Raw genomic sequence first — 24045 nt, 5'->3', positions numbered from 1 at the left:
GTTCAGTCTTTTTCTGATAGTTGAGTCATGAACACTCACATTAGCCAAGACAAGAGTGGCCTGCAGATCCTTGGATGTTACTCTGGGGTTCTTTGTGACTTCCTTGATGATTTTCCGGTTTGTTCTTGGAGAGATTTTGGTAGGATGACCACTCCTGGGTAGTGTCACTGTGGTCTTGAACTTTCTCCATCTGTCTGACAGTGGATTGGTGGAGCCCTAAATCCTTAGAAATGGTTTTGTAACCCTTTCTAGACTGATGAGCATCAATAACTGTTTATTCTCAGAGATTTATTTTGATTGTGGCATGATGTGTTTCCACACACCTCTATGGTGAAGACCAAACTCACAAAGTTTGGTCTGATCTGTATATAGGATGGGGCCTCCCAAACTCACCCCTGAAGATCTACCTAATTATTTGGCAGATGGGCAGTAGTGTGGAGTAGTGGTCAGGGCTCTGGACTCTTGACCGGAGGGTCGTGGGTTCAATCCCAGATGGGGGGGGACGACACTGCTGCTGTACCCTTGAGCAAGGTACTTTACCTAGATTGCTCCGGTAAAAACCCAACTGTATGAATGGGTAATTGTATGTAAAAATAGTGTGATATCTTGTAACAATTGTAAGTCGCCCTGGATAAGGGCGTCTGCTAAGAAATAAATAATAATAATAATAATATTTAAACACATGATTCTAATTATCCCCTTAATTGAGCTGATAAAACCAGGGGTCCACTTACTTTTTCACATACCCTGAATCTTAATTACTTATTGTTTGTCTAATTCATACATCATTTTGTTTCAAAAGACATGGAATTGGTTAATATAAACACTTTTGGATATTTATTGGACATTGATTCAAGAAGGCTATGGTAAAACTATGGAATTTCCATAATTATCATTGGGGTTCACAAACTTTTTCTCAGCACTGTAAATTCAGTGGCTCTTTCTTTCCTATTTGTCTTCCTAGCAAACATCTCATTCTCTGGGCAACTTCTCTCACAGACAGGCCACCTTCAATCATGCTGTGGAAGGGTGAGGGTATTCACTGTCACGGGAGACAGAAGATTTTATTTGGAAACACCGCACAGGTGCCCAGATTTAATTATTTTTCTTATTAATTGTTTTATTTACTTTAGCCCGCAGAGGGCGCTGTTGTCCGTGGTCTGGATACTGCCGACAGTAAACCAGGACCACGGGGTTACCAACACAGGTATCCAACTCCGTGCACCTTCAAGTGCTCAAAAGTAATAATGAAAACAGAAGGCGAAAGAAAAAGGGAAAGTAAAACACAGTAATAAAACTACAAACAAAAGTGCTGCTTATGCAGTGCCCCCACTGCCGCTAAGCCGGTCAGCACGGGTCTCCGTCCTACACTCCGCTGTGCTTATACACTGGGGTTGGCCATGGTTCCCCGTATATCTATACACATCCCCTCGGGTAGGTAATTATTTCTTTTATTTTGTAAATTATTTTTACAGAAGGCTGTCCCCTCAGTCGGGCTCGCCTGCTCCTTATTTCACGCTGGCCTCTTCTGCCAGCGACACTGTACTTTCCCCAACCCGGCCACCCGAGCGCATAACCAAGCCAGTTCTAATGGGCTGAGCAGTCTCCCAAGGCCCGCCCCTCAGCCACTCAGAGAGAGGGAAAGCACACACACACTCTTCCCCACCTCTCCGTGTCATCGCCATGGCCGACAGGCGGATCCCACGAGACTGCTGCCCTCTACCTGCAGTAATACGGATGTGCCAGACAGTCAGTCCAGATCTCCCCTGTTACACATGCCGATAGCAACTAGGCGACCTTCATTAGTCAAGCGAGGCATGGTCGTATCTTTCGCTGTTCTTGCGTTAATTAAAATCATGTATTTTTGAATGGCTATTTATACAGATTCTTAATCAATTTGGGCAATTTTAACTCAACTCAAATAACAAACACTTATTTTTATGAAATCACATGACTAGGCACAAATAGGCACAATTGTAAAAGTGGTGGGGGTCAAGGTTGGCCCAATAGTTTCTACTAACTTGGTTTGTGTTTTTCGTGCGGGGTCCCAGCAGCTCGCCAAACAATACTTCCACCGTACTACTGCGCGCACGGGCCCAAGCGACACCGTGCGGGGTCCCAGCAGCTCGCCAAACAATACTTCCACCGTACTACTGCGCGCACGGGCCCAAGCGACACCGTGCGGGGTCCCAGCAGCTCGCCAAACGATACCTGCCACCTTCCCACCGCGCACACGGGCCCAAGCGACACCGTGCGGGGTCCCAGCAGCTCGCCAAACGATACTTCCACCGTACCACCGCGCACACGGGCCCAAGCGACACCGTGCGGGGTCCCAGCAGCTCGCCAAACGATACTTCCACCGTACCACCGTGCGCACGGGCCCAAGCGACACCGTGCGGGGTCCCAGCAGCTTGCCAAACGATACTTCCACCGTACTACCGCGCGCACGGGCCCAAGCGTTACCGTGTGGGGTCCCAGCAGCTCGCCAAACGATACTTCCACCGTACTACCGCGCGCACGGGCCCAAGCGACACCGTGCGGGGTCCCAGCAGCTCGCCAAACGATACTTCCACCGTACCACCGCGCGCACAGGCCCAAGCGACACCGTGCGGGGTCCCAGCAGCTTGCCAAACAATACTTCCACCGTACCACTGCGCGCACGGGCCCAAGCGACACCGTGCGGGGTCCCAGCAGCTCGCCAAATAATACTTCTACCGTACCACCGCGCGCACGGGCCCAAGCGACACCGTGCAGGGTCCCAGTAGCTCGCCAAACGATACCTGCCACCGTACCACCGCGCACACGGGCCCAAGCGACACCGTGCGGGGTCCCAGCAGCTCGCCAAACAATACTTCCACCGTACTACCACGCGCACGGGCCCAAGCGACCACGCGCACGGGCCCCAACAAGCCAAGTTAGTAGAAACAACTGGGGCAACCTTGACCCCCACTGCTTTTACAATTGTGCCTATTTGCTTGGTGCTGGCCAAGGTTGCCCCAATTGTTTCTTCTAACTCCACTATATCTCCACATTAAATGGCTGGGCACTTTTGATAACTTGGCGTTTTTTCACATTTCTAATGTGTTTTTGTTTCAGATATATAGTACACTGCTTCATAAGACAATGAACTTTGCTGAACTTGTGCATTAGGCATGCATTTTGTTTTGTACAGTATACTGTTCGTGGTCTAAAGAGGATACATTTTATGAAAAGCAACCTAGTTACTGTAACAATAAAACATGTATATTAACTACTGCGACTATTAATACAGTAGATATGAATGCTAATCATATACAGAATAAATGAGAACATACATAATCATGTTACATCACACACAGGGTGAACTTCATGTGGTCATGGCTGCATACTGTACCTTCATAGTGACCACGGAAAGAGGCTGATTTATAAAAACAAAAGTTAAGAAACAAATGTAGGTTGTGTTCTCTTCCTCAATGCCCTTATACAAGTTTACCGCAGTATTTTTTTGTGGTATGTTTGCCGTTTCACCATGCTTTTCCCATACTTATACTATGCATTTGCCATACTTTACCTTGGTTTGGTATGTTTTTAATAGGCTTTACCATACCTGGTCTTTGCAGTGCATGCATTCACTATGAGTTATTACACTTTGGTATGCTTCTACTATGGGAAGCTTTTATAAGGGTGCGTGACAGGCTGGCTTGTGAGGGTGACATCAGACCAGGAAGAAGTACTAAAAAAAACACAAGTAGTGCGGGGAAAAACTGTGCTGCTGCGCTGTTATTTATTTTTAAAAAAATAACAAAAAATAATAAATAAACTTCTCCAACACAAAATAAAAGGCACAAAGGCCAAAGTAAAGGTCTCCACAAAATATAAATAAAAAATAAACACAATGTGTACCTTTGTGGACAAATAGGTAGGTTTCTCTCTCCAACATACTCCACCCAGACAAAGGATTTCTACAGGCTTTTATTGTCTGTGGCTGGAGCCCAATTAATCAATAATTAACAATTACCTAACTAAGGCTCCAGCCACATTCTCACATTTATTTCTAGCAGGAAAGATTTTTAATCCCTTTCCTGGCGATACATAACAAAATCATAATAATAACAGAAACAAATACACACATATAAATAAATCATAACAAAAACAACACAATAATATATACATTAATAAGGGGACGGGCACCCCGTCACAGGGTGGTATCTGAAATTGTACTTGGTACCATGTTCCTAAAAATAGAACGCAGCACCCCTCAGTTTTGTTTTATATTATTTATTTTTATTACTAACTAATACTATGAGCCAAAACTTCTAAACTATAAACAAACAAGGACCTGTGATTAAGTAGGCCCTAGTGCACAGGTAGCGGGTTGGTTCTCTAAAACAACAATTCCAAAGCATTTTAATGCCCAATTAATATAAAGAACCACCATATAAATTGAAACTGTTAGTTTGTCTACAGAGGCCAATTACACAGAGCTAAATAAACCATGCTTCTGCTTTTACTACACTCTTTCTCTCTAGCCACCCATTTATTTATAGTCTTTGGCCTAGAAGGTAATATTAGCAACTAATGAATTATCCTTAGCCTTACTATAAAGTTATTTTACTCACTGCCAAGACTCTGTGGCCTGGTGGGTTCTTCCCGATGTGTGTCTGCAGGGTTAAATCAAACATTGACATCCACGGTCTTAAGTGCTAGGAATTCAGAATTTTTTTATTTTTTTTCCCCAAAAGAAAGCTATGTTCCTTTGTAATATATATATATATATATATATATATATATATATATATATATATATATATATATATTGCTGGGACAAATATCCAGATATTCGAAAGGAATATTTTTTTTTACATGTATTCGGATACAAAAATCAGATGTTCATATTCGCTACAAATGACAAAAATACCTTGCACTTATTTACCAAGTCACCAGAATTTGCGCGACAGTTTAAAAAAATGTCAGATGAAAAAGAGCTCTGTGTGATATGTGAGATTAACCTACATAAAAAACACAGAATCAACACAGACGCTCTATTTAAAAGTTTTAGACAGCAAAAAGTAAACAAACCCAATTATGAGCATGCACTCATAGCGGTCTCTATGGAAAGCCATCTAGGACAAAAAACGTGTTGTGCTATTTTAGAGCGAGCCAGAATCTCATAGGACAGAAAAAAGGCAAGCACGTCATTCTGAAATGCCTCGCTTAAACAGTACCCACCTTCCTGAAAATGTTGTGTAGTGATTTTTTTATATAGATTGTATATATTATCAAGGCTCAAAGTTAATGTACAGTATATTTGGTAGCATGTTGCTACCCAAAACTCCTAATTTGCTACTAGTTTTTTTTATGCAGTAGCAGTTTTCTGATAACTTACGCTGCACTATATGACCGACCCTAAGTGAACATGTACATAATTACCGCTGTTAGTTTTTTTAACACGTACATTATAGTATCTTTCATGGTTTGTAGATACGCGTGAGGCCCACAATGCAAATCGTATTGGACAGTGGAGTACAAATACCTACAGTACAGAACAACGTGGCTACAATTTAAAGGTATGAAGTATATTTTATAGACCAAAAGTACAATTAAATAACTATTAAAAACATTACGATTTTATAAGAACAACAGGCAATGACCTGATTAAATGCAAATATAAAATGCTAATTGAATCTGTTGGAGATTATTTTGTTACAATGTTAACCCTGGTTTCACCCAGGCTAAAAATGAACATATAATAGGTAGATAATTATTATTTTATCGAAATTCAGACTAGCTATAACGTTACCATGATCCAAGTAACGTCTTCCTTGTTTTATCAGTACAAATAACAGATGAAATACAAATCTTGAGGTGCATTAATTTATCTGTTTTCTTTTTATAATAGATTATCACTACCTTGCATACTCCTCCTGTTTAACTAGTGAAATGTGTGCTTTAATATATAATATATATATAATCAAAAAGAAAAACAAATAGCACTGAGGTGGTTTCTAAGACACTATAGAAGCCTAGCCTATGTTGCATTGTAGTGTGTTGTACTGTTCTATAACTATTTTAAAAATGTCATATTAATGTCATATGAAAAAAAAAAATGCTGTTAACCTTGTCTAAATGAATATGTGTATATATATATATATATATATATATATATATATATATATATATATATATATATATATATGCATGCCCAGTTGATAAAGTCAAGCACCTACCCCAGGTTGTCGCGGGTTTCCCTTCGGACTGAACCTTCTCTACCTGGTGTTTAACCCCTCCTTGTCCAGAACGGAAGAGGAATCCCAGACTCGCATCGTCAAAGCAGGCAATACTGGGGACAATGGTCAGCCAGTTGAGGAAACTCAGATTTCCACTCACAATAAGAACCACCTGTAAGATACAACCGAAAACTGAAACACTAAAACTTGAATTCCCTCTAGACAGTGATCATCATGTCATTTTGCAAGGATGGGTAATAGCAGTGTGGTACTATATTGATCCCATGTTTAAAGAGTAAGTGACCTGTAAATAATAATAATAAAAACTGTACTGGCCAGTCTGTCAGTAGCAGTGATACGTTCCTGTATAGCAAGGATTTGGTTAGCCAATGAGTATTTATACTTGGATACATGTATGCAGAGGTTTTAGGATAGCAGGACTGGACAATTCGACTGGTTTTAGACTTATGGAAAATCGTAAGCGACTAGTCCATTGAACCCCATTTCCACTGTGCTGTATTGCTAAGGTGTGACTTATTTAATTGAGTAAGGCTATAAAGTACACGTTCAGTAATTGTGCCTGTTTCACAGTGATTCCTATATTGCTTTCCCCTTAAACATGGATATTTAACTTAAGTAATCTAATAAAGTAAAATGGGAAGCCAGGCATTTCTACGGTGACTGTGACTAGAAAACAAGGTTCAGCAATAGTTGTTTCTGTCTCCAGAGGCACAAACACTTAATTACTGAAGCAAGGCACACACTTGTCACCAGCCTGGCTGCTGGGTATTGGAAACACTTGCCACAATAGCAGCCTTCTGCATTGAATTAACCTCAGTGTATGTGTATACTGACATAAGAATAGGATCTTTGTGTAAGAGGTAGCCTTCAAAGGGTGCTGAGAAAATATTTGAATATATATATTTTTTTTTTAATTTGTTGAACGCATTATAATAAATAAAACAATTAATTCTGTGAAACCTTTGTTATCTATGTTTTACCTATACAGTACAATGATGCATATTATCTTTCACATTAGTGTTAAGTCCTGTTATCAGTTCTGTATGTCTGTTACCTGCACATTCATCATATACAAATATACATCATATACATCCTATACAAATACACATCCCTGCATGTAACATGCTTTCTCTTTCTCGATTGCATTTCAATATAAATAGAATGCTATTGGTACTACTGGTACCATATGGTTTTCATGCTTTTCCCATGGTTAACCTGTTTAACTTGGTTTGCCGTGTTTATTAATATGCTTTCCATACCTTGTTATTCTGTACAATGCTTACCTACAGTATGCTTTACAATGCTTTCACTATGCTCTATCACACTTTGCTATGCTTTTACTATAATACACTTTTATGGGCTCTACTTGCTGTACTCAAAAACAAAGGCTGCAAACTGGTCTGAGACCTATTTTAGCTATGGAAATAAAACCTTAATATACTTTATCCCAGCGACCAAGGATGCACAAATTACTACAAGTAGTTAACATTCCGAAACATACGAATCAGGGGCACCAGAGCCTCACTTTTTGATTAAAAGTAACATGTGCACAGTGGGGGAAAAAGGTGCTTGTATAACACACAATGTTTAGTTGCTGTTATACTCTGCGTCCTACATAAAAGCGAGGCACTAATGATATCAAATAAGAACCCAGTGTACTGTCCCACTCCGCTGCATTGCAAATGTCCTTGACAGATGCACCCTGGAATAAAACCCATGAAGTTGCCATGGTTCTGGTGGAGTGGGCATTGATTTTTTTGGGATAGACAGTCCTGACTGTGTCTGTTCGCCCCATAACAGACAAAAAACTGCCTCCAACTTTTCATCCTGTCAACATAATATGCTAGTGCCCGCACAGGGCAAAGCGTATGGAGCTGCTGCTCCCTGTCAGATTGGAAAGGAGGTGGTTGGAACGCCTCCAATTCCACAGACTGGTTGACATAAAATGCAGAGATATTTTTCAACAAAAAAAGCAGGACTGGTACGAAGCATAACCCTTGTCCTGGCTTCTGCAAAAATCAAGCAGGTTTTTGCAATTGAAATGCCTGCATCTCACTCACCTGCTTTGCGGAGGCAATTGCAAGCAGCTGCTCTGGCATTTTTTGCAGCGTGTCAATGACCCTATTAGCCAGACTTAGATGGCTTAAATGCAGCCGTTCAGGGTTAAAACACAGAGCTGTAGGCTTTGACTGAGCAGGTCGCGACACTTAGGCTGTCTCCTTGGCTGGCCTCTGTATCAGGGCTGAAAACCAGTCTTTTGCGTCAATAAGGGGCAACTAATAGCACCCTTGCCCAGTCCTGTATGATTTTCTCCAGACACTGTGGGAGCATTGCAAGAGGTGGGAGGACATATAACAGTAGCCTTGGCTACTGATGTGCGAAGGCATCTATCGCCAGCGGGTCCCCGGCTCCTGAGAACCAAAGGGGACAGTGGGTCGATTCCTGGGAGGCAAAGAGATCTACCTCTGCTCTCCTGAACCTGTCCCAGATGATGTTCACCACCTCAGGGTGAAGCCTCCAATAAGGTGCTGGGAACTCCCCTTGAGAGGCGGTCCACCGCCCAGTTTATCACCCTGGGCAGGTGCTCTAGCCAGAGCTAAGCAGCCTGGGGGAGAGCACAAGTCATCAGGCTCAAGTTGCTTGGTCCCTGGGAAGGGGCGAGGAGCCGTCGGCTTCAAACGGACAACAGACTGTGTGCAAAAAATGACGTATAATAAGTAAACTCATTCAACAACAATAATTCTCATTAATTAGTGTAATATTCAAATAGTGAGTACAATATGCATATACAAACAACTAATATTCATATGTTTATGGCTCTCCCGTCAGGTTTCAGTCCTCTGAAAGAAGTCCTTATATGCCCTCGGGAGCGGGCATGACTGTGTCACAGGCACTGCTTGCAGCTTTGATACATCTACTCAGATTCAGGGTCTTTAGGAGTTAAACACCCATACAGTAATGGTTACATTTCGTATTTGATAGGGAACTGTTTTTGCGTTTTTCCTTAAAATAACATTTTGAAAAATTGCCTGACTAACCCTTAATTCCAGGATATAAATTAACACTATAATAAATTACTGTTGCTCAGAGTTTTCCAGCTCACAAAAATGTGACCTGTAGACCATTTGTGGCTCTCTCAGTTCTTTCCAAATGAGTACTTTAATTACTTAAATTGAAGACCTAGGTCAGGCTTGTCTACATTTGTGGTTATACAGCTTGGTTTTTATTACATGAGAGTAACTGTTATTTACTTCCTGGACTTGGCTTTCGCCAAGATAAAATTAGATAGTATTTGTGGGCACCAAACAAGACGTATCTTCGCTATAATATATGAGCCTTCAGCGCTTTTCTTCCGCCAGGTAATATGGATTTCCTATTGGCCCGGCGTTCATGGTTGAAGTGTAATGCTGGCTCCAGGGATCAGCCTATTTGCAGCCTCCCTGGCACATCAGCACACACAACGGCAGCAATGCTGGCTCCAGGAATCAACCAAAGTGTGGCCTCCATACAGCCTCAGCCTGGCAACTGTCTGGAATGGACTGGGTGGGGGACTTCACAGGGGCCATCAGGTAACTTCTTGTCTTCTGTGTTTCGTCAACTAGCCCAAAACACCCCAGGAAGGCTTAACAGTGATGCTAGCATCCCAGCACCCCTCCGTCCCTCACCCAAGCCCAGCCCAGTTAACTTACCTTAGCCATCCACTGAACTTCCTCTATCACCTCTCATTTGAGGTCTCCAATCAGACCCTTCTTTCGCAACCGGTTGCTACTTCTCTCTGCCTCCTCGGATAGAGCCTTCAACGGTGCAAGTCCTGTCCACTGAAGCCAGTATCTCTGAGAAGCCGGCTCATGGAGTGTGAGACGAATCCCTGATAACCCACCTCTACTGGATAAACCTGGACTCTCCACCCCCGCTGTTCCACCTCAGTGGTTAACACAGCATACCAGTTTCTTCCTCTAGTATGCCTCATGCATGGAATCCTCCCATGACCCTATTAGTTCCACCAGGAGAACAAGGCGTGCTGAGACTGACCACAGGACAATGTCAGATCGAAGGGTAGTTGTAGCAATCTCGGTTGGGAAAATAAGGTGCTGGCCAACATCTGCCTGCATTCTCCAATCTCGAGCAGCATCCAACTGTCCCAGACAAATCTTAGTCTTAATAAGTTGGTTGATCTCCTGGACGGAGGAATGTCATTCTCTGTGTGCAGCTATTGCTGATATTGGTGGTGAGCTGTTGATCTTATTATGCAGTTCTTCCAGTGCTAATGCCAAGCATTGCAATACCTAGTCATGACACCAAGTGAAGCGACCCTGGCTCAGAGCAACCTTTCATCCTGTAAGAATGCGCTTCAGAGTAGCCGATGAGCTCATCTCATCTCTTGTACAGACGACAAAATCTGCATCTGCAGTGTATCACACAACACTGGTCGCTGCTCTCTTTCGCCTTATGAAATAATAAATTACCTGGTTAGCACAAGGTTAGAGCAAGGTCTACAAGTGAGTATGAATGTTCAATCATTCCAGCTTTTAGAAACACAAATTAAACTCACTAAAAAAAGTTCAGAGATTTAACTACATTTAAATACAACTCAATGCACCAAATTAGTTTATTCAGTGAAATCTTACACATTTGACTTGGTCTGTCTTCTACATTGTTTGCAGTAGGACTGTAATGCTTATAATTCCTGCATACAAAAACAGTGGTGAACTCATGATATGCCTGTATACTACAGCTTTCAACGAGCTCTTCAACAAGCTGTTTCAACGCTGTGACTGTGATTTGTTTGGGTGTGGGTTTAAGGACCATGATTAATATTCATGTGGTATATTTTCAGGCATTGTTCTGCTAATAGTTCATACTTTCCAATTTACCTCTGCGAACTAGAATGGAGTTTGGCGCACACTGAACTAAAAGAAAGTTATTAAGAGCAAGTCTGTCAGAGTTTGGTAAACTGATATGCTTAATTGATTCTTCTCCTTCCCTGTGTATGGAAGTGTGTTCTGTGGATGTGCTTTTTTTTTTGCATGTGTTCATTTGAAGTTGGTGTCACCAACTAATTAATTTTCCATATTTAAGAATTTGTTTTTAAGTGTAATATACGAGGAAATGAATGTCTTGAATTATAATTTACATGGGTGAAAGTGGCCAATGATCGTTTTGACAAACTACTGGGGCAAAACCAATCTTTTGGCCAGGGGGTCCACATAGACCCCCCGAAGCTCTGGGGTTGTACAGCTCTCAGATGCATTCTGAGCCATTTTGGACCCTTTTTCAGAAGCAAATTTGAACTTTACTGTAGAAAAAGAAATTCAGAAATGACTTCACTTACAACTCATTTTGCCAGATGGATTAACCTAATAAATCACACAAGGCTAGTTAACAAACATCGTTTTCAAAATGTTACTGATCAAACCTTTTACATGTATGCTCAATTCATATAATATTAATTTTATAAAACCTCAGCTGCAAAAATCACATACAATCTCTGCTTAACTCAATCACATGTCGTAAATACTGGGTTCATACAGATCTGATACAAATTTCAAAAACTTTTTAAAGAACCATTTTCAAAGACCTAATTTAAGGAGTTTGACATTTTTCAATGTTGATAACTAATAACCAACTGTAAAAAATAAAGCTTTTACATTAAGAGTTTATTTAATTGTATAATAACAACAATCTAAATTATACTCACTGAGCATAGCTCTGGACTAGTAACTTTTCTTATTCAGTTTTGTTACCTATAGGTGAGTGTTTCATTCTAAAAGCAGTACAACAATTCATTGTTTTAATCAATGTCAGAAGCAGTATAATTTTGTATCACAATCATAGGCACCTAACTTTGTTAAAAATTAGGGGGGCAAACTGACGGACTAACTGCCGAGCATAGAGAGGCTAATGTATATATATTTTTTTTTACAGTTAAGTTCTAAGAAACCAAGCAAACCTTGCTGTTATGAAGTTATGGTTTTATTAATTGCAAACCTACAAAATTGGGCAGGTTTTCCAGCATAAAATGTTCAATATGTACTTACTGAGCACGCATTAATTGCAAATACATGCAAGTAACACTAAATGGCAAAACCAGTACCAATGGCATCTCTGCACAGTGCTACACCTAGAATTCCCACATGTAGTTTACTAAAGGAAAGTATTAAACAAACAAATACAAACAAGTACTGTTGTTTTGAAAGTAATTATTCCCCAAGTAAGGCCGTTCAAAATACTTGCCATGGCAGAAGCACTGGTGTACTATATTAAAAAAGACTTAATTCTGGAACAAATGCAAATAATTTTTCTTTTGCTGAATAAAACAATGAAGGACCAGTCAAGAGTTGTTTCTTGTTTTATACCATTAAAATGGTGTTATTGTTCTAAGAAATTGTGTCTTTGCCTTTGTGCTTGCTTCTAAATATGGTCCACTGAGTTAGAGGTCAAAGTCTGCCCATAATAAAATAACTTAAAACAATAATGTAACTGCTGGTAGTGTAACCAAGTCATTTCTTGCTAGCTTTAAAATATTTATATTTTTTACTATAAATATTCTTCACACTTCGAATCAGGTACAATATTTTATAGCTTTACAAGGGATGACAGTGTGCAAAACGATGGGGAGAGTGTAAGCAAACATTTAATTACCTTAAGATTTCAGCTATGTGCCTTTTAAAAGTAAGATGAAACTATTGTCGTTTTTAATTCACGAATAAGTTACGTGACTTGAAAAATGTCTTAAAATGGTGCAAACGGAGAGAACACTTTCACCCATTAATTTATATTTCAATTTATCTTGGTTCATTACACTTGAAAAATAAATCACCACTGCTCGCACACTCGATTATATTTAGAACTAGTCTTGGCAATTCCCCACAACAGATCAGGTCTCTGAAGGACAAAGCCCAGCCCTGCAGGTGTCTGCTTGAGTTCACTGGGTTCCTGGCAGTAGGGTATGCTGTAGCGCGATGAGTAGAAACAGTCCCTGCAAGAATTCCTATGGAATCCCCAGCAAAGATCGGCAGCAGAGACGAGGATGCCAACCTGTGCTTGAAGACCAGCAGCACAGCGAGGATGCAAACCTGTGATTAGCAGCACAGCGAGGATGCAAACCTGTGCTTGAAGACCAGCAGCACAGCGAGGATGCAAACCTGTGCTAGCAGCACAGCGAGGATGCAAACCTGTGCTTGAAGACCAGCAGCACAGCAAGGATGTAAACCTGTGCAAGCAGCACAGCGAGGATGCAAACCTGTGCTAGCAGCATAGCGAGGATGCAAACCTGTGCTTGAAGACCAGCAGCACAGCGAGGATGCAAACCTGTGCTTGAAGACCAGCAGCACAGCGAGGATGCAAACCTGTGCTAGCAGCACAGCGAGGATGCAAACCTGTGCTTGAAGACCAGCAGCACAGCAAGGATGCAAACCTGTGCATGAAGACCAGCAGCACAGCGAGGATGCAAACCTGTGCTAGCAGCACAGCGAGGATGCAAACCTGTGATTAGCAGCACAGACCCGGATGCAAAACTGTGCTTGAAGGTCAGACCAGGATTCAAATTTATATTATACTGTATATATGTATGATTCAATCAGCACACCATGCGTCTTTTCCTTTACCAGGTGTGACACACAGAGAACCCCACTATGCTCTCTCTGCTATACTGATGGAAAGCTTCTATGTATAACTATAAGTCGTTCCAACAGCAGTGAATCATAACAAAATCTACTGTAACACAACATTTTAATAGGTTGTGATAGTACACCGTTACTACTAGCGTGTACAAGGAGAAAAGTCTTACAAGTGGATCAAATCTGAGATGGAGGGATTATTATAGTAAATAACAGTTAATGTTCATAACCAGGTCCCTCAGTTAATTTGGAAAAAACTACCGCATACTGTATGTTTTAATTTGAACAACTATTTACACAACAGTCACTTTAATGCTAAGAATAATTTAATACTGTCAATTGATATTCCAAATAATAGCTTTTGAAAAAACCCTTCATGCTACTCATGTTCCGGCCTTTTCGAAGGCGTTTTGATTTCCTGTTTAGATAAACCTAATATAAACCAGGCAGAACTACACCGCTTTTCAGTTTATGATTACTGTTCTTGTCCTTCATCGCAAGTCCCAGAAAAGAGCACCCAGGTGCTGTAACACAAGTACAGAAACATTAATGTGACACAAAGAACACAAGACATTTAGAATCACTCACACTTACTGCCAACATCTCCTTAACATACTTGTCACTGCCAAGTAGCTGCCACCCTGCCTTTGTTTTTTTAGGTTAACCTTGGAATATTAAGTTTCTTTTTATATGTCATGGGCAAAGTGGTGAATCCACATGAGCCACTTTCATGGGATATAAACCTCACCCGAGCTGTTGATGACTAGGAGCTGGTCTTGCACATAGCAATCCAATGATTCTTTACCTTCTTCATCACTCTAACAACTTAACAGGAGGAGGTTATTTATTTATTTATTTATTTATTGCATGTATATAGTGCTTTTTATACAAAAGTATCACAAAGCACTCTACAGTACATAGCAGAGAAAATGAACAAACCACAATACATTTGTATAGCATGTCACACATACAACTGCCATAATGTATACACATAATAACACAAAAGCAGCCATTTTAAAGTTCCATTAAAACCCACTACGATAAGAAAGCCATTTTATAAAGTGCGTTTTTAGACTTGAAAACTGTAAAGTGGGAAACTGCACTAAAGACCATGATATTGATAAAAGACAAATTGAGATACATGAACAGCTTTGTCTTGATGCCTAAAAATATAATTATTCATTGGAAGTAGAATAGGAATGAATCATAACTTTTTATAAGTGTTTTTTAAGTGATTCTCTAGATATAAAATAGTGTGACACACTGTCTTTCCAAACACAAAGACAGATAGGCTGGCACCTCTTTCTATCCCTCTAGTCTAAAGAGACAAACACACACAGTTGACCCAACTGAATTATCTTTTTTGCTGGGACATACTGTTATAATGGTAGGGTATTCACTGTAGGCCTGTCACCACTAAAGTAGGGCCTCAAATGATTTTACATTTGTATACAAGGAAAACCAAGCTCACATACCTGCAGTATTATTTAATCTAATAAGAACAATATGAATAATAACTCATAGAAGACATTCCCCCCAAGTGCTCCAACACCCTCCCACGCTCACATCCAAGCTTTGTCTGGGAAATTATGTCCAGATGACTTTGCCTTTAATGAATCACTCTGAAACGGCCTCCAACATTTCTAAAACTGTGCTAACATACTAGACTGATGAAAAGGCGAAACAGAAACCGCTGTCTTTTTGAAAATGACATACACAAGGCTAAAAAAATAACCTCCGTTTGGCACACAGGAATCTGTGACTGTGGGTTCAGAATAGCAGTTGTAAAACATTAGTCTGTTGTGATGTGATTTTTGTTTTATTATGTTCTATATGTTAACCCTTTAATAATGAGTATAGAGGGTATAAGTAGGGTTTGACAACATTGACAATTACCAAAGTACAATATAATAAACACACACACACAAAAATATCAATGATATTGCGTTTACCGATTATTGTTTTAACTTGAATAGAAAGAGTACTACATTTTATGTCTCAATCAGAGGCTGCGTTTGATCACAGTTTTGAGAAATATTCCAAAATAAGCTTTATCAGTACTTTCTTTTGCAAGATCCATGATGCAATATAACAGGGATAATAGGTCTTCAGTATGACAGTGTCATCACTTGCATGTATTTCAAATAGACAAACAATTGCCTTTGGCTCACACATCTTTGACACAAACACAATGCAAGGTAACTGTGATAGACACACTCCTTAGCCTATAAAAGTAAATTGTAATTGTAACAAAAAACAACAGCTAAAAACAGATCCCATTCACAGCAGTCATCAAAAACAATACCTTATCAAGCAGCTGAGCAGAAAGGCGCTCAGGCAAAACTATTATAAAAAGGCAGCTCATATAGTATGCTTTTTATTAACTGGTAGTGAATGTACAGTATCCACCATGCCCCTCCTGCACCTTATAAAATAAACAGAAAGCTCTGAGTTCTGAAGCTCACTTCTTGCACAGCCTGTTGCAATGCTCTGAGTTCTGAAGCTCACTTCTTGCACAGCCTGTTGCAATGCTCTGAGTTCTGAAGCTCACTTCTTGCACAGCCTGTTTCAATGCTCTGAGGTCACACTGTACGTGCCTGCACACTTGCTGCCAATCATATGTCAAAATGAGACTGTTGAAACAATAAAAGAAGCATTCACAGTAAATACTCTGGTTTGGTTCAGTTGTGTTTATTAAGAAACCACATATTTACATTCAACATTTAAAAATAAGTTTGGCATAAACTCCTTTTTGACAACCCAATAAGCAAATCTGGATCAACTTAAAAAGTTTCTGTTCTGCACACGTTTCCCTTTTGAGCCTGATTGTGTACATTTTGGAAAGCTAAACTCTGCATATCCCTGTCGACAGGAGTACAGTGGAGGCGCCTATCTTTGTCTGCCACACTATAACTAGAGAACCACTTGTTTGACAGGACCTTTTAGAACACGTTTTGAGAATTTAAGAATATATGGGTAGATGGAGGCTGCCTGTGCCTTTTTTTTCAAATATGTAGAGAATCGCTTATCCAGTTGTGCTAAGGATGTTGCTAAGGATGTTCTTTCGTTATTCAATGTATCAAAATCTGCGGGTAAATGGTCTGTCTGAGTCAAACTTACATTTTTACATGCATACAATGGATGTAGGTAATGGTGATTTATGATGTTATTATACTGGTGGCTCTCATTTTGTATTCAAAGCCAGTGAAGGGTATGAATGTCACTTACATACTTTTTCATTTATAATGTGTATTTATGCATGACATTTTAGTGCTGTCTTATGTAACATGAAGTTTGCAGCTTGTCTTGAGCTTAGCAACCATGTTTATATGTATGCCTTTAAGTACTGTACTTTGAGGTAGGTTTCAGAGCACCAAAACCCACAGGAATAGAGATAAAGCCATGACAAACAGAGACAATGTCCACTGGCTGCCTGTATCTTTCACTGGCTGTTAAGGCTAAGTTATGTTGTGCCACCTGAACCCTTGAGGCTCTACAGAAAAACCACATTGTTTCATAACTTCACAAATCGGTATTCAGAAAGCATCTAAACAACAAAGGAGACCAGCCACAACAGACATGGTTCCTAATCTAATAAAGATAGGTCAGATGGGTGAAATTTAAAAGAGAAGGATCTGTGGGAGAGTTCTAGGGATTGTGCCATTAGATCCAGATGTCTCGTGGTGAGGTAACTTGACTCTGTGTGCTTCTGAGGCTGAATATGTATAAAGGGATAACAGGTGGGATTAATACAGAATACTTCTCATAATGTGAACACCTTGGGACAAAACTCCTTGTACACATTAAGCAGTTTAAACACAAGTTCAATGGGACCAAAAAGACATTCAATTGGAAATATCCCATACTGCTTTTAAAGTCCTAATTCAAAATATACAGCTATGGCCAAAAGCTTTTTTTTAAACTATATGAACATAATGTAGATATTTTATTTAACAACATGTAATCAAAGAAATTACAAAATTATATTGCAAAATTCTACTGGAAGCCATAATAGTACTACAACAGTATTTCATGTTAAATTTCAATATGTCACATATTTCAATTTTTGTCAGTTTTTCTTGAAGTATATGGAAAACTAGAAAAGGGTATGTAATTCAATATGTTAACATAACATTTTTCAGCAGGTTTCATTCACCTTTATGAAGCAAAATGTGTTAATTCTATACAGTGATGCAAAACTTCTGGCCATAGCTGTAGATGATGACTGATCATGTCCGTCTGCCACGCTTTACGTGGTAAACATGATAACTGCCTTGAATTTTCATGAATCCTCTCCAAACTTTAATCATAGACTCCTGTAGACCTTCCGTGTTGCATTTTGCTGTAATTCCATAAACTGTTGATTTTATATTGTACAAATATTTAACCTATAGATTCAAGTCTGATATTCTTATCAGAGCTCCTGCTTATCAACTTGAAAACAGAAGTACATGTGTGCATTTGGCCCATCAATAGTGAGTTCTAACAGCTAACTGATCCCAGAGGCCAGGAATCAGCAGCTTGGCAACCCTTTGACATTCTACAATATAAATTAAAGAAAAAAAAAAAATCTGATTACTGATGAACCTGAAAAGTCTGGACACTTTAGCTATGGAAATAATCCTTGAACAGCTGTGATGCCTTCAGATGACCTGCTCCCAGGACAGTATTGAAATGTGATCGTGGCTGATCTGTACAGTGCCTTGCGAAAGTATTCGGCCCCCTTGAACTTTGCGACCTTTTGCCACATTTCAGGCTTCAAACATAAAGATATGAAACTGTAATTTTTTGTGAAGAATCAACAACAAGTGGGACACAATCATGAAGTGGAACGAAATTTATTGGATATTATAAACTTTTTTAACAAATAAAAAACTGAAAAATTGGGCGTGCAAAATTATTCAGCCCCTTTACTTTCAGTGCAGCAAACTCTCTCCAGAAGTTCAGTGAGGATCTCTGAATGATCCAATGTTGACCTAAATGACTAATGATGATAAATAGAATCCACCTGTGTGTAATCAAGTCTCCGTATAAATGCACCTGCACTGTGATAGGTCTCAGAGGTCCGTTTAAAGCGCAAAGAGCATCATGAAGAACAAGGAACACACCAGGCAGGTCCGAGATACTGTTGTGGAGAAGTTTAAAGCCGGATTTGGATACAAAAAGATTTCCCAAGCTTTAAACATCACAAGGAGCACTGTGCAAGCGATAATATTGAAATGGAAGGAGTATCAGACCACTGCAAATCTACCAAGACCTGGCCGTCCCTCTAAACTTTCAGCTCATACAAGGAGAAGACTGATCAGAGATGCAGCCAAGAGGCCCATGATCACTCTGGATGAACTGCAGAGATCTACAGCTGCGGTGGGAGACTCTGTCCATAGGACAACAATCAGTCGTATACTGCACAAATCTGGCCTTTATGGAAGAGTGGCAAGAAGAAAGCCATTTCTTAAAGATATCCATAAAAAGTGTCATTTACAGTTTGCCACAAGCCACCTGGGAGACACACCAAACATGTGGAAGAAGGTGCTCCTTGTGTCAGATGAAACCAAAATCAAACTTTTTGGCAACAATGCAAAACGTTATGTTTGGCGTAAAAGCAACACAGCTCATCACCCTGAACACACCATCCCCACTGTCAAACATGGTGGTGGCAGCATCATGGTTTGGGCCTGCTTTTCTTCAGCAGGGACAGGGGAGATGGTTAAAATTCATGGGAAGATGGATGGAGCCAAATACGGGACCATTCTGGAAGAAAACCTGATGGAGTCTGCAAAAGACCTGAGACTGGGACGGAGATTTGTCTTCCAACAAGACAATGATCCAAAACATAAAGCAAAATCTACAATGGAATGGTTCACAAATAAACATATCCAGGTGTTAGAATGGCCAAGTCAAAGACCAGACCTGAATCCAATCGAGAATCTGTGGAAAGAACTGAAAACTGCTGTTCACAAATGCTCTCCATCCAACCTCACTGAGCTCGAGCTGTTTTGCAAGGAGGAATGGGCAAAAATTTCAGTCTCTCGATGTGCAAAACTGCTAGAGACATACCCCAAGCGACTTACAGCTGTAATCGCAGCAAAAGGTGGCGCTACAAAGTATTAACTTAAGGGGGCTGAATAATTTTGCACGCCCAATTTTTCAGTTTTTTATTTGTTAAAAAAGTTTGAAATATCCAATAAATTTCGTTCCACTTCATGATTGTGTCCCACTTGTTGTTGATTCTTCACAAAAAATTACAGTTTCATATCTTTATGTTTGAAGCCTGAAATGTGGCAAAAGGTCACAAAGTTCAAGGGGGCCGAATACTTTCGCAAGGCACTGTACAGATCATCACACTGCAGAGGCTATTTCTCCTCTGAGTTTAAGTTATGCTGCAGAGAACTGGTTCCCTGAAATAGAAATGTAACCATTACCGCATGGGTGTTTACCTCCTAAAGACCCTGAAACCTGAATATTCTATACCAAAGCCACTCAGCTGAGCCTGTGACGCAGTCATGCCCGCCCACGAAGGTATAAAGGCCTGCCCACGCAGATCTCAGCATCATTTTTCCTTCAAGCCTGCTGTAATCATGGATGCAGCGACCTTGAAGGTTACTGGTTACATTTATATTTCAGGGAACCAGGGTTATGATAATAAACCAACGTTCCCTTTAAAGTACTAAATGTAACCATTACCGTATGGGTAAGTATACCCAAGCCATCACAAGGGCAAGATTGCCGCACAACCGGAATGCTACAAGGCTAAGCCAAAACTGCCTTGTGCGTTACGTTACGTAACCCCAGCAACAAGTAGCTAGGGCTAAAAAATTGAGGGAAAACTCACCTCTATGCATGTGTTGTAATGGTTGACTGGGACGCTGCCTTTAACACTCTAGTTCCAAAGCCAGGATTTTGAGGATCTACTACTGTCTGTAGAACCTTGTAAAGGTATGGGGAGTAGCCCACACCGCTGCATTGCATGTGTCCTTGACAGATGAACCCTGGAATAAAGTCCAGGTGGAATGGGCAGTAAGCTTTTCTGGAGGGGGCAAGTTGGCCAGATCATAGGCAGTCCTAACTATGTCTGCTATAGCTGAAAAAAATAGTTTGGACTGCCTCCAACTTTTCGTCCTGTCAACTTAGTACGCCAGGGTCCGCACTGGGCAGAGCGTATGGAGCTGTCCCTCGCTGTCAGTGGAAAGGAGGTGGATGGAAAGCCTCCAATTCCACAGACTGGTTGACATGACATGCTGAGATCGTCTTCGGCAAAAAGGCAGGGTTGGTACGGAGCGTGACCTTTGTCCTGGCCTCTCTAAAAATATTTCAGCTCAGCTGAATGCAAGGGCTCAAATGGAGGCTTTGTAAGTGCATCCAGCACCACATTAAGCCTCCGGTGAGGAACAATATCCTTCATAGGCGGCTGAAGCTGCAAAGCTCCTTTCAAAAGTTGTCCCGTCAGAAAGTGAGCTTCTGGGGAGACCAAGTCAATTTTGACATGGCAAGCTGAAATAGCTGCCAGATAGACCTTTAAAGTAAAGGGAGATTTCCCCTTGTCAAACAGGTCCTGCAAAAATTGCAGTACAACTGCCATGGGACAAGTCGTGGGGTCGAACCCATGAGGCAGACACCACATCTGAAAAACGGCTCACTTGTACCCATACTGGGAATGTGTGGACGCTGCTCTGGTATTTTGTAGGGTGTCAATAACCCTATTGGACAGACCCAGGCATTATGCAAATAGCAAGCAATGTACAGTAAGAATGTACAGTTGCTGCCTCAGCTTGCTGAAGACAGCAACTGGACTGTCAACAAGGCATGCCTGGTACCAGACTGGTGACATAACACCGGTCGGTAGCAGGTCGGAACCCAGACGATACCGCAATGGTACGGGGTCGGTTTGATACCGGTTCGGTGCCTGTAACAGGTGTGCTAGTGCGCAATGGGGGTTACACATCCCCTGTGACCGCCCCCCACCCCCCCCACCCCCACCCCCACCCCGACCCCCACCCCGCCGCCGCCGCCATTGCCATTGCCATTCTAGGTTGCGTCTCCTCCAGCAGCAACAGTGTTTAAACCGAGTCTGAACGGTGATAAACCCAAGTTGAACAGAGTACGGTAGACTCGGTATGGTACACATGGTACGGTGCCCTAGGTATGGTGCACACGGTACAGTACTGGTGCGTTAACCTGACTCACTGTTCATTATGTGTACCGGGTTGGGAGCGAGGTAGGTCTGTGCCCACCTATATAGCTTCAGGCAAACTGACACTGTCCTAAGACTGCGGGAAGCCTGCTGTCAGAGCCCTGACAACCTTCGCAATGGCACTGCAAGCAGAGACCAGAGCGGCAATGAAACACTGCGAGAAGGACTGCAAGCAACCAGACCCGAAGCAGAGCTGAGCCCAGGGACTGCTAGTGAATCAGAATGGTAACCTCATTCGTTGTACAGTGTACCGGTGAGAACGGAAGTAGGTCTGGACCTACCGTTACCACTGAAGCAGTCTATAGGGATGCCCACCTATAGCGCATCTGGCTAACCAACAGTCTGAAAACTGAGGAAAGCCTGCTGTTAGAGCTCTGCAAGCAGAACTAGTGTGGCAACGAGACACTGTGGAAGAGACTGCAAGCAGCATAACCTGAAGAGCACACTCGGTCAAGTGCAGGACTGCTGAGCCCAGCAACTACGTTTCTGTGAAAAACAGAAAAAATGCCCATGAGGTAATGGTTACATTTCATACTTGATAGGGAAACACTAGAAATCAGGTAGCTAGTATTATAACAAATTACTGTAATAAATTCTTCCAACTAATGTAAAAATGTGTTTTTAATTAGTGACTGCCAATGCTGTATGCTGAGTTTACAGCTGACAGAAAGCAGGCCTGCACATAAACCTCTCGGTAGGAGTCTGAATGATGCCCAAAGGACTTCTACAGTGCAATTCAAATATAGATTATAATTATGAGTCAGTTAGGCGTTGTATGTAATTACTGTAAAATAATAATTATTATTATTTACTTATTAGCAGACGCCCTTATCCAGGGCAACTTAGGATTTAAAACGATTCTTCAAAAACATTCTATTAACCATCCTTCACATCTTTCTATTGATTGATTTCTCAATTTATAGGCTAAACTTTATGAGCAATTGTACAGAAAGCCACACATAACCAGCCTGGTTTTTGCAAGTGGAAGGGTGAGCAGGATATTGACATGCAGCAGGCAGCTGTATTTCGCACAGCACAGGCAGAGATGTGCCAGATAACAGACCTACACGTGACCTTACCAAACCCCTAGTCCACTGCATCCTCAGCATTCGCTCAGCTGGAGGTGCCTGTGGTCTTGGTGACTGGGCATACACTAGCTGAACTTCTTGTTCATGGAACTCCCCTGCATCATTTTGGTTTCACCCAAAGACCGATCTGTACGATTTGCTGAGCGATTTCACAGTGTTCAGTCAATTATGGTAAAGCAATGACTGTGATGAACTGTACGACCGAAAATACAGATCAAAGAATCATGATAAGTTTTCAGTATGAAACGTGACACACTGTCAAAATGAAAACATTACAACGTTAGTATCGGGTATGACCTCCCTGAGCACTGGAACATCCAAACAAGTACACACTTCACCAAAAAAGTAGACTCAGAAATCATTTTATAAATTACACAACACCATTTTTCTAATCTGCTAATACCTTAGCGACTGTTTTTTTTTTTTTTTTTTTGTAACTTTACTAGATTGCTGCATTTAAAATGTCAGGTTCATGTATTATGAAAGTAGTATCACGTAATATGTATTTCGTTATAAAATGAACACTGGATAAGATGTCTGTGTTATAAAGTGCCAGCGCAGTTCAGTTCAGATACTGTTTCAAAAAGGGAGAGATGGAAACAAGTTAGACTGAGAAGTGGTTTACAGTTTGAACAACACCGGTACTGTATTTACTGTAGAAATATTGCATGAATCACTTGCATAGGGAATTGGGGGACATGCTGTAGGAGCGTTATATCCGAGGTGCGTTATAAATCGAGAGCCTTTGCATTTTTTTTTCTTCTTCCCGTATTTGCAATTTAGGGTGGTTTAGTTTTTTCTTGTGTGGTTTGGGGGTTTGGTTTGTGTAAAACCACTACTTAGGCAAAATCCAGTATTACTTTGAGTATTTTTTCATTTTAGACTCAATGATCTTGAAAACTGCAGAGTTAGAACTTGTC

At 41.0% G+C, this 24045-nt stretch overlaps 1 protein-coding gene across 2 annotated transcripts in view; it reads right to left on the bottom strand.

The window, feature by feature from the left end:
- The window catches only part of lmf1 (lipase maturation factor 1), a 241375-nt gene that overhangs the window by 32673 nt on the left and 184657 nt on the right, over positions 1 to 24045 (bottom strand). For both annotated transcript variants that reach the window (XM_034052850.3, XM_034052849.3), the window contains exon 7: positions 6207 to 6378. In XM_034052850.3, the coding sequence (XP_033908741.1) occupies positions 6207 to 6378 (172 nt within the window). The remainder of the gene's footprint in view (positions 1 to 6206; positions 6379 to 24045) is intronic.

The sequence above is a fragment of the Acipenser ruthenus genome, chromosome 22 (assembly GCF_902713425.1).
Source record: "Acipenser ruthenus chromosome 22, fAciRut3.2 maternal haplotype, whole genome shotgun sequence".
Classification (NCBI taxonomy): domain Eukaryota; kingdom Metazoa; phylum Chordata; class Actinopteri; order Acipenseriformes; family Acipenseridae; genus Acipenser; species Acipenser ruthenus.
The sequence above is the reverse complement of the archived record's forward strand: the minus strand, read 5'-3'. Positions and strand labels throughout refer to the sequence as shown.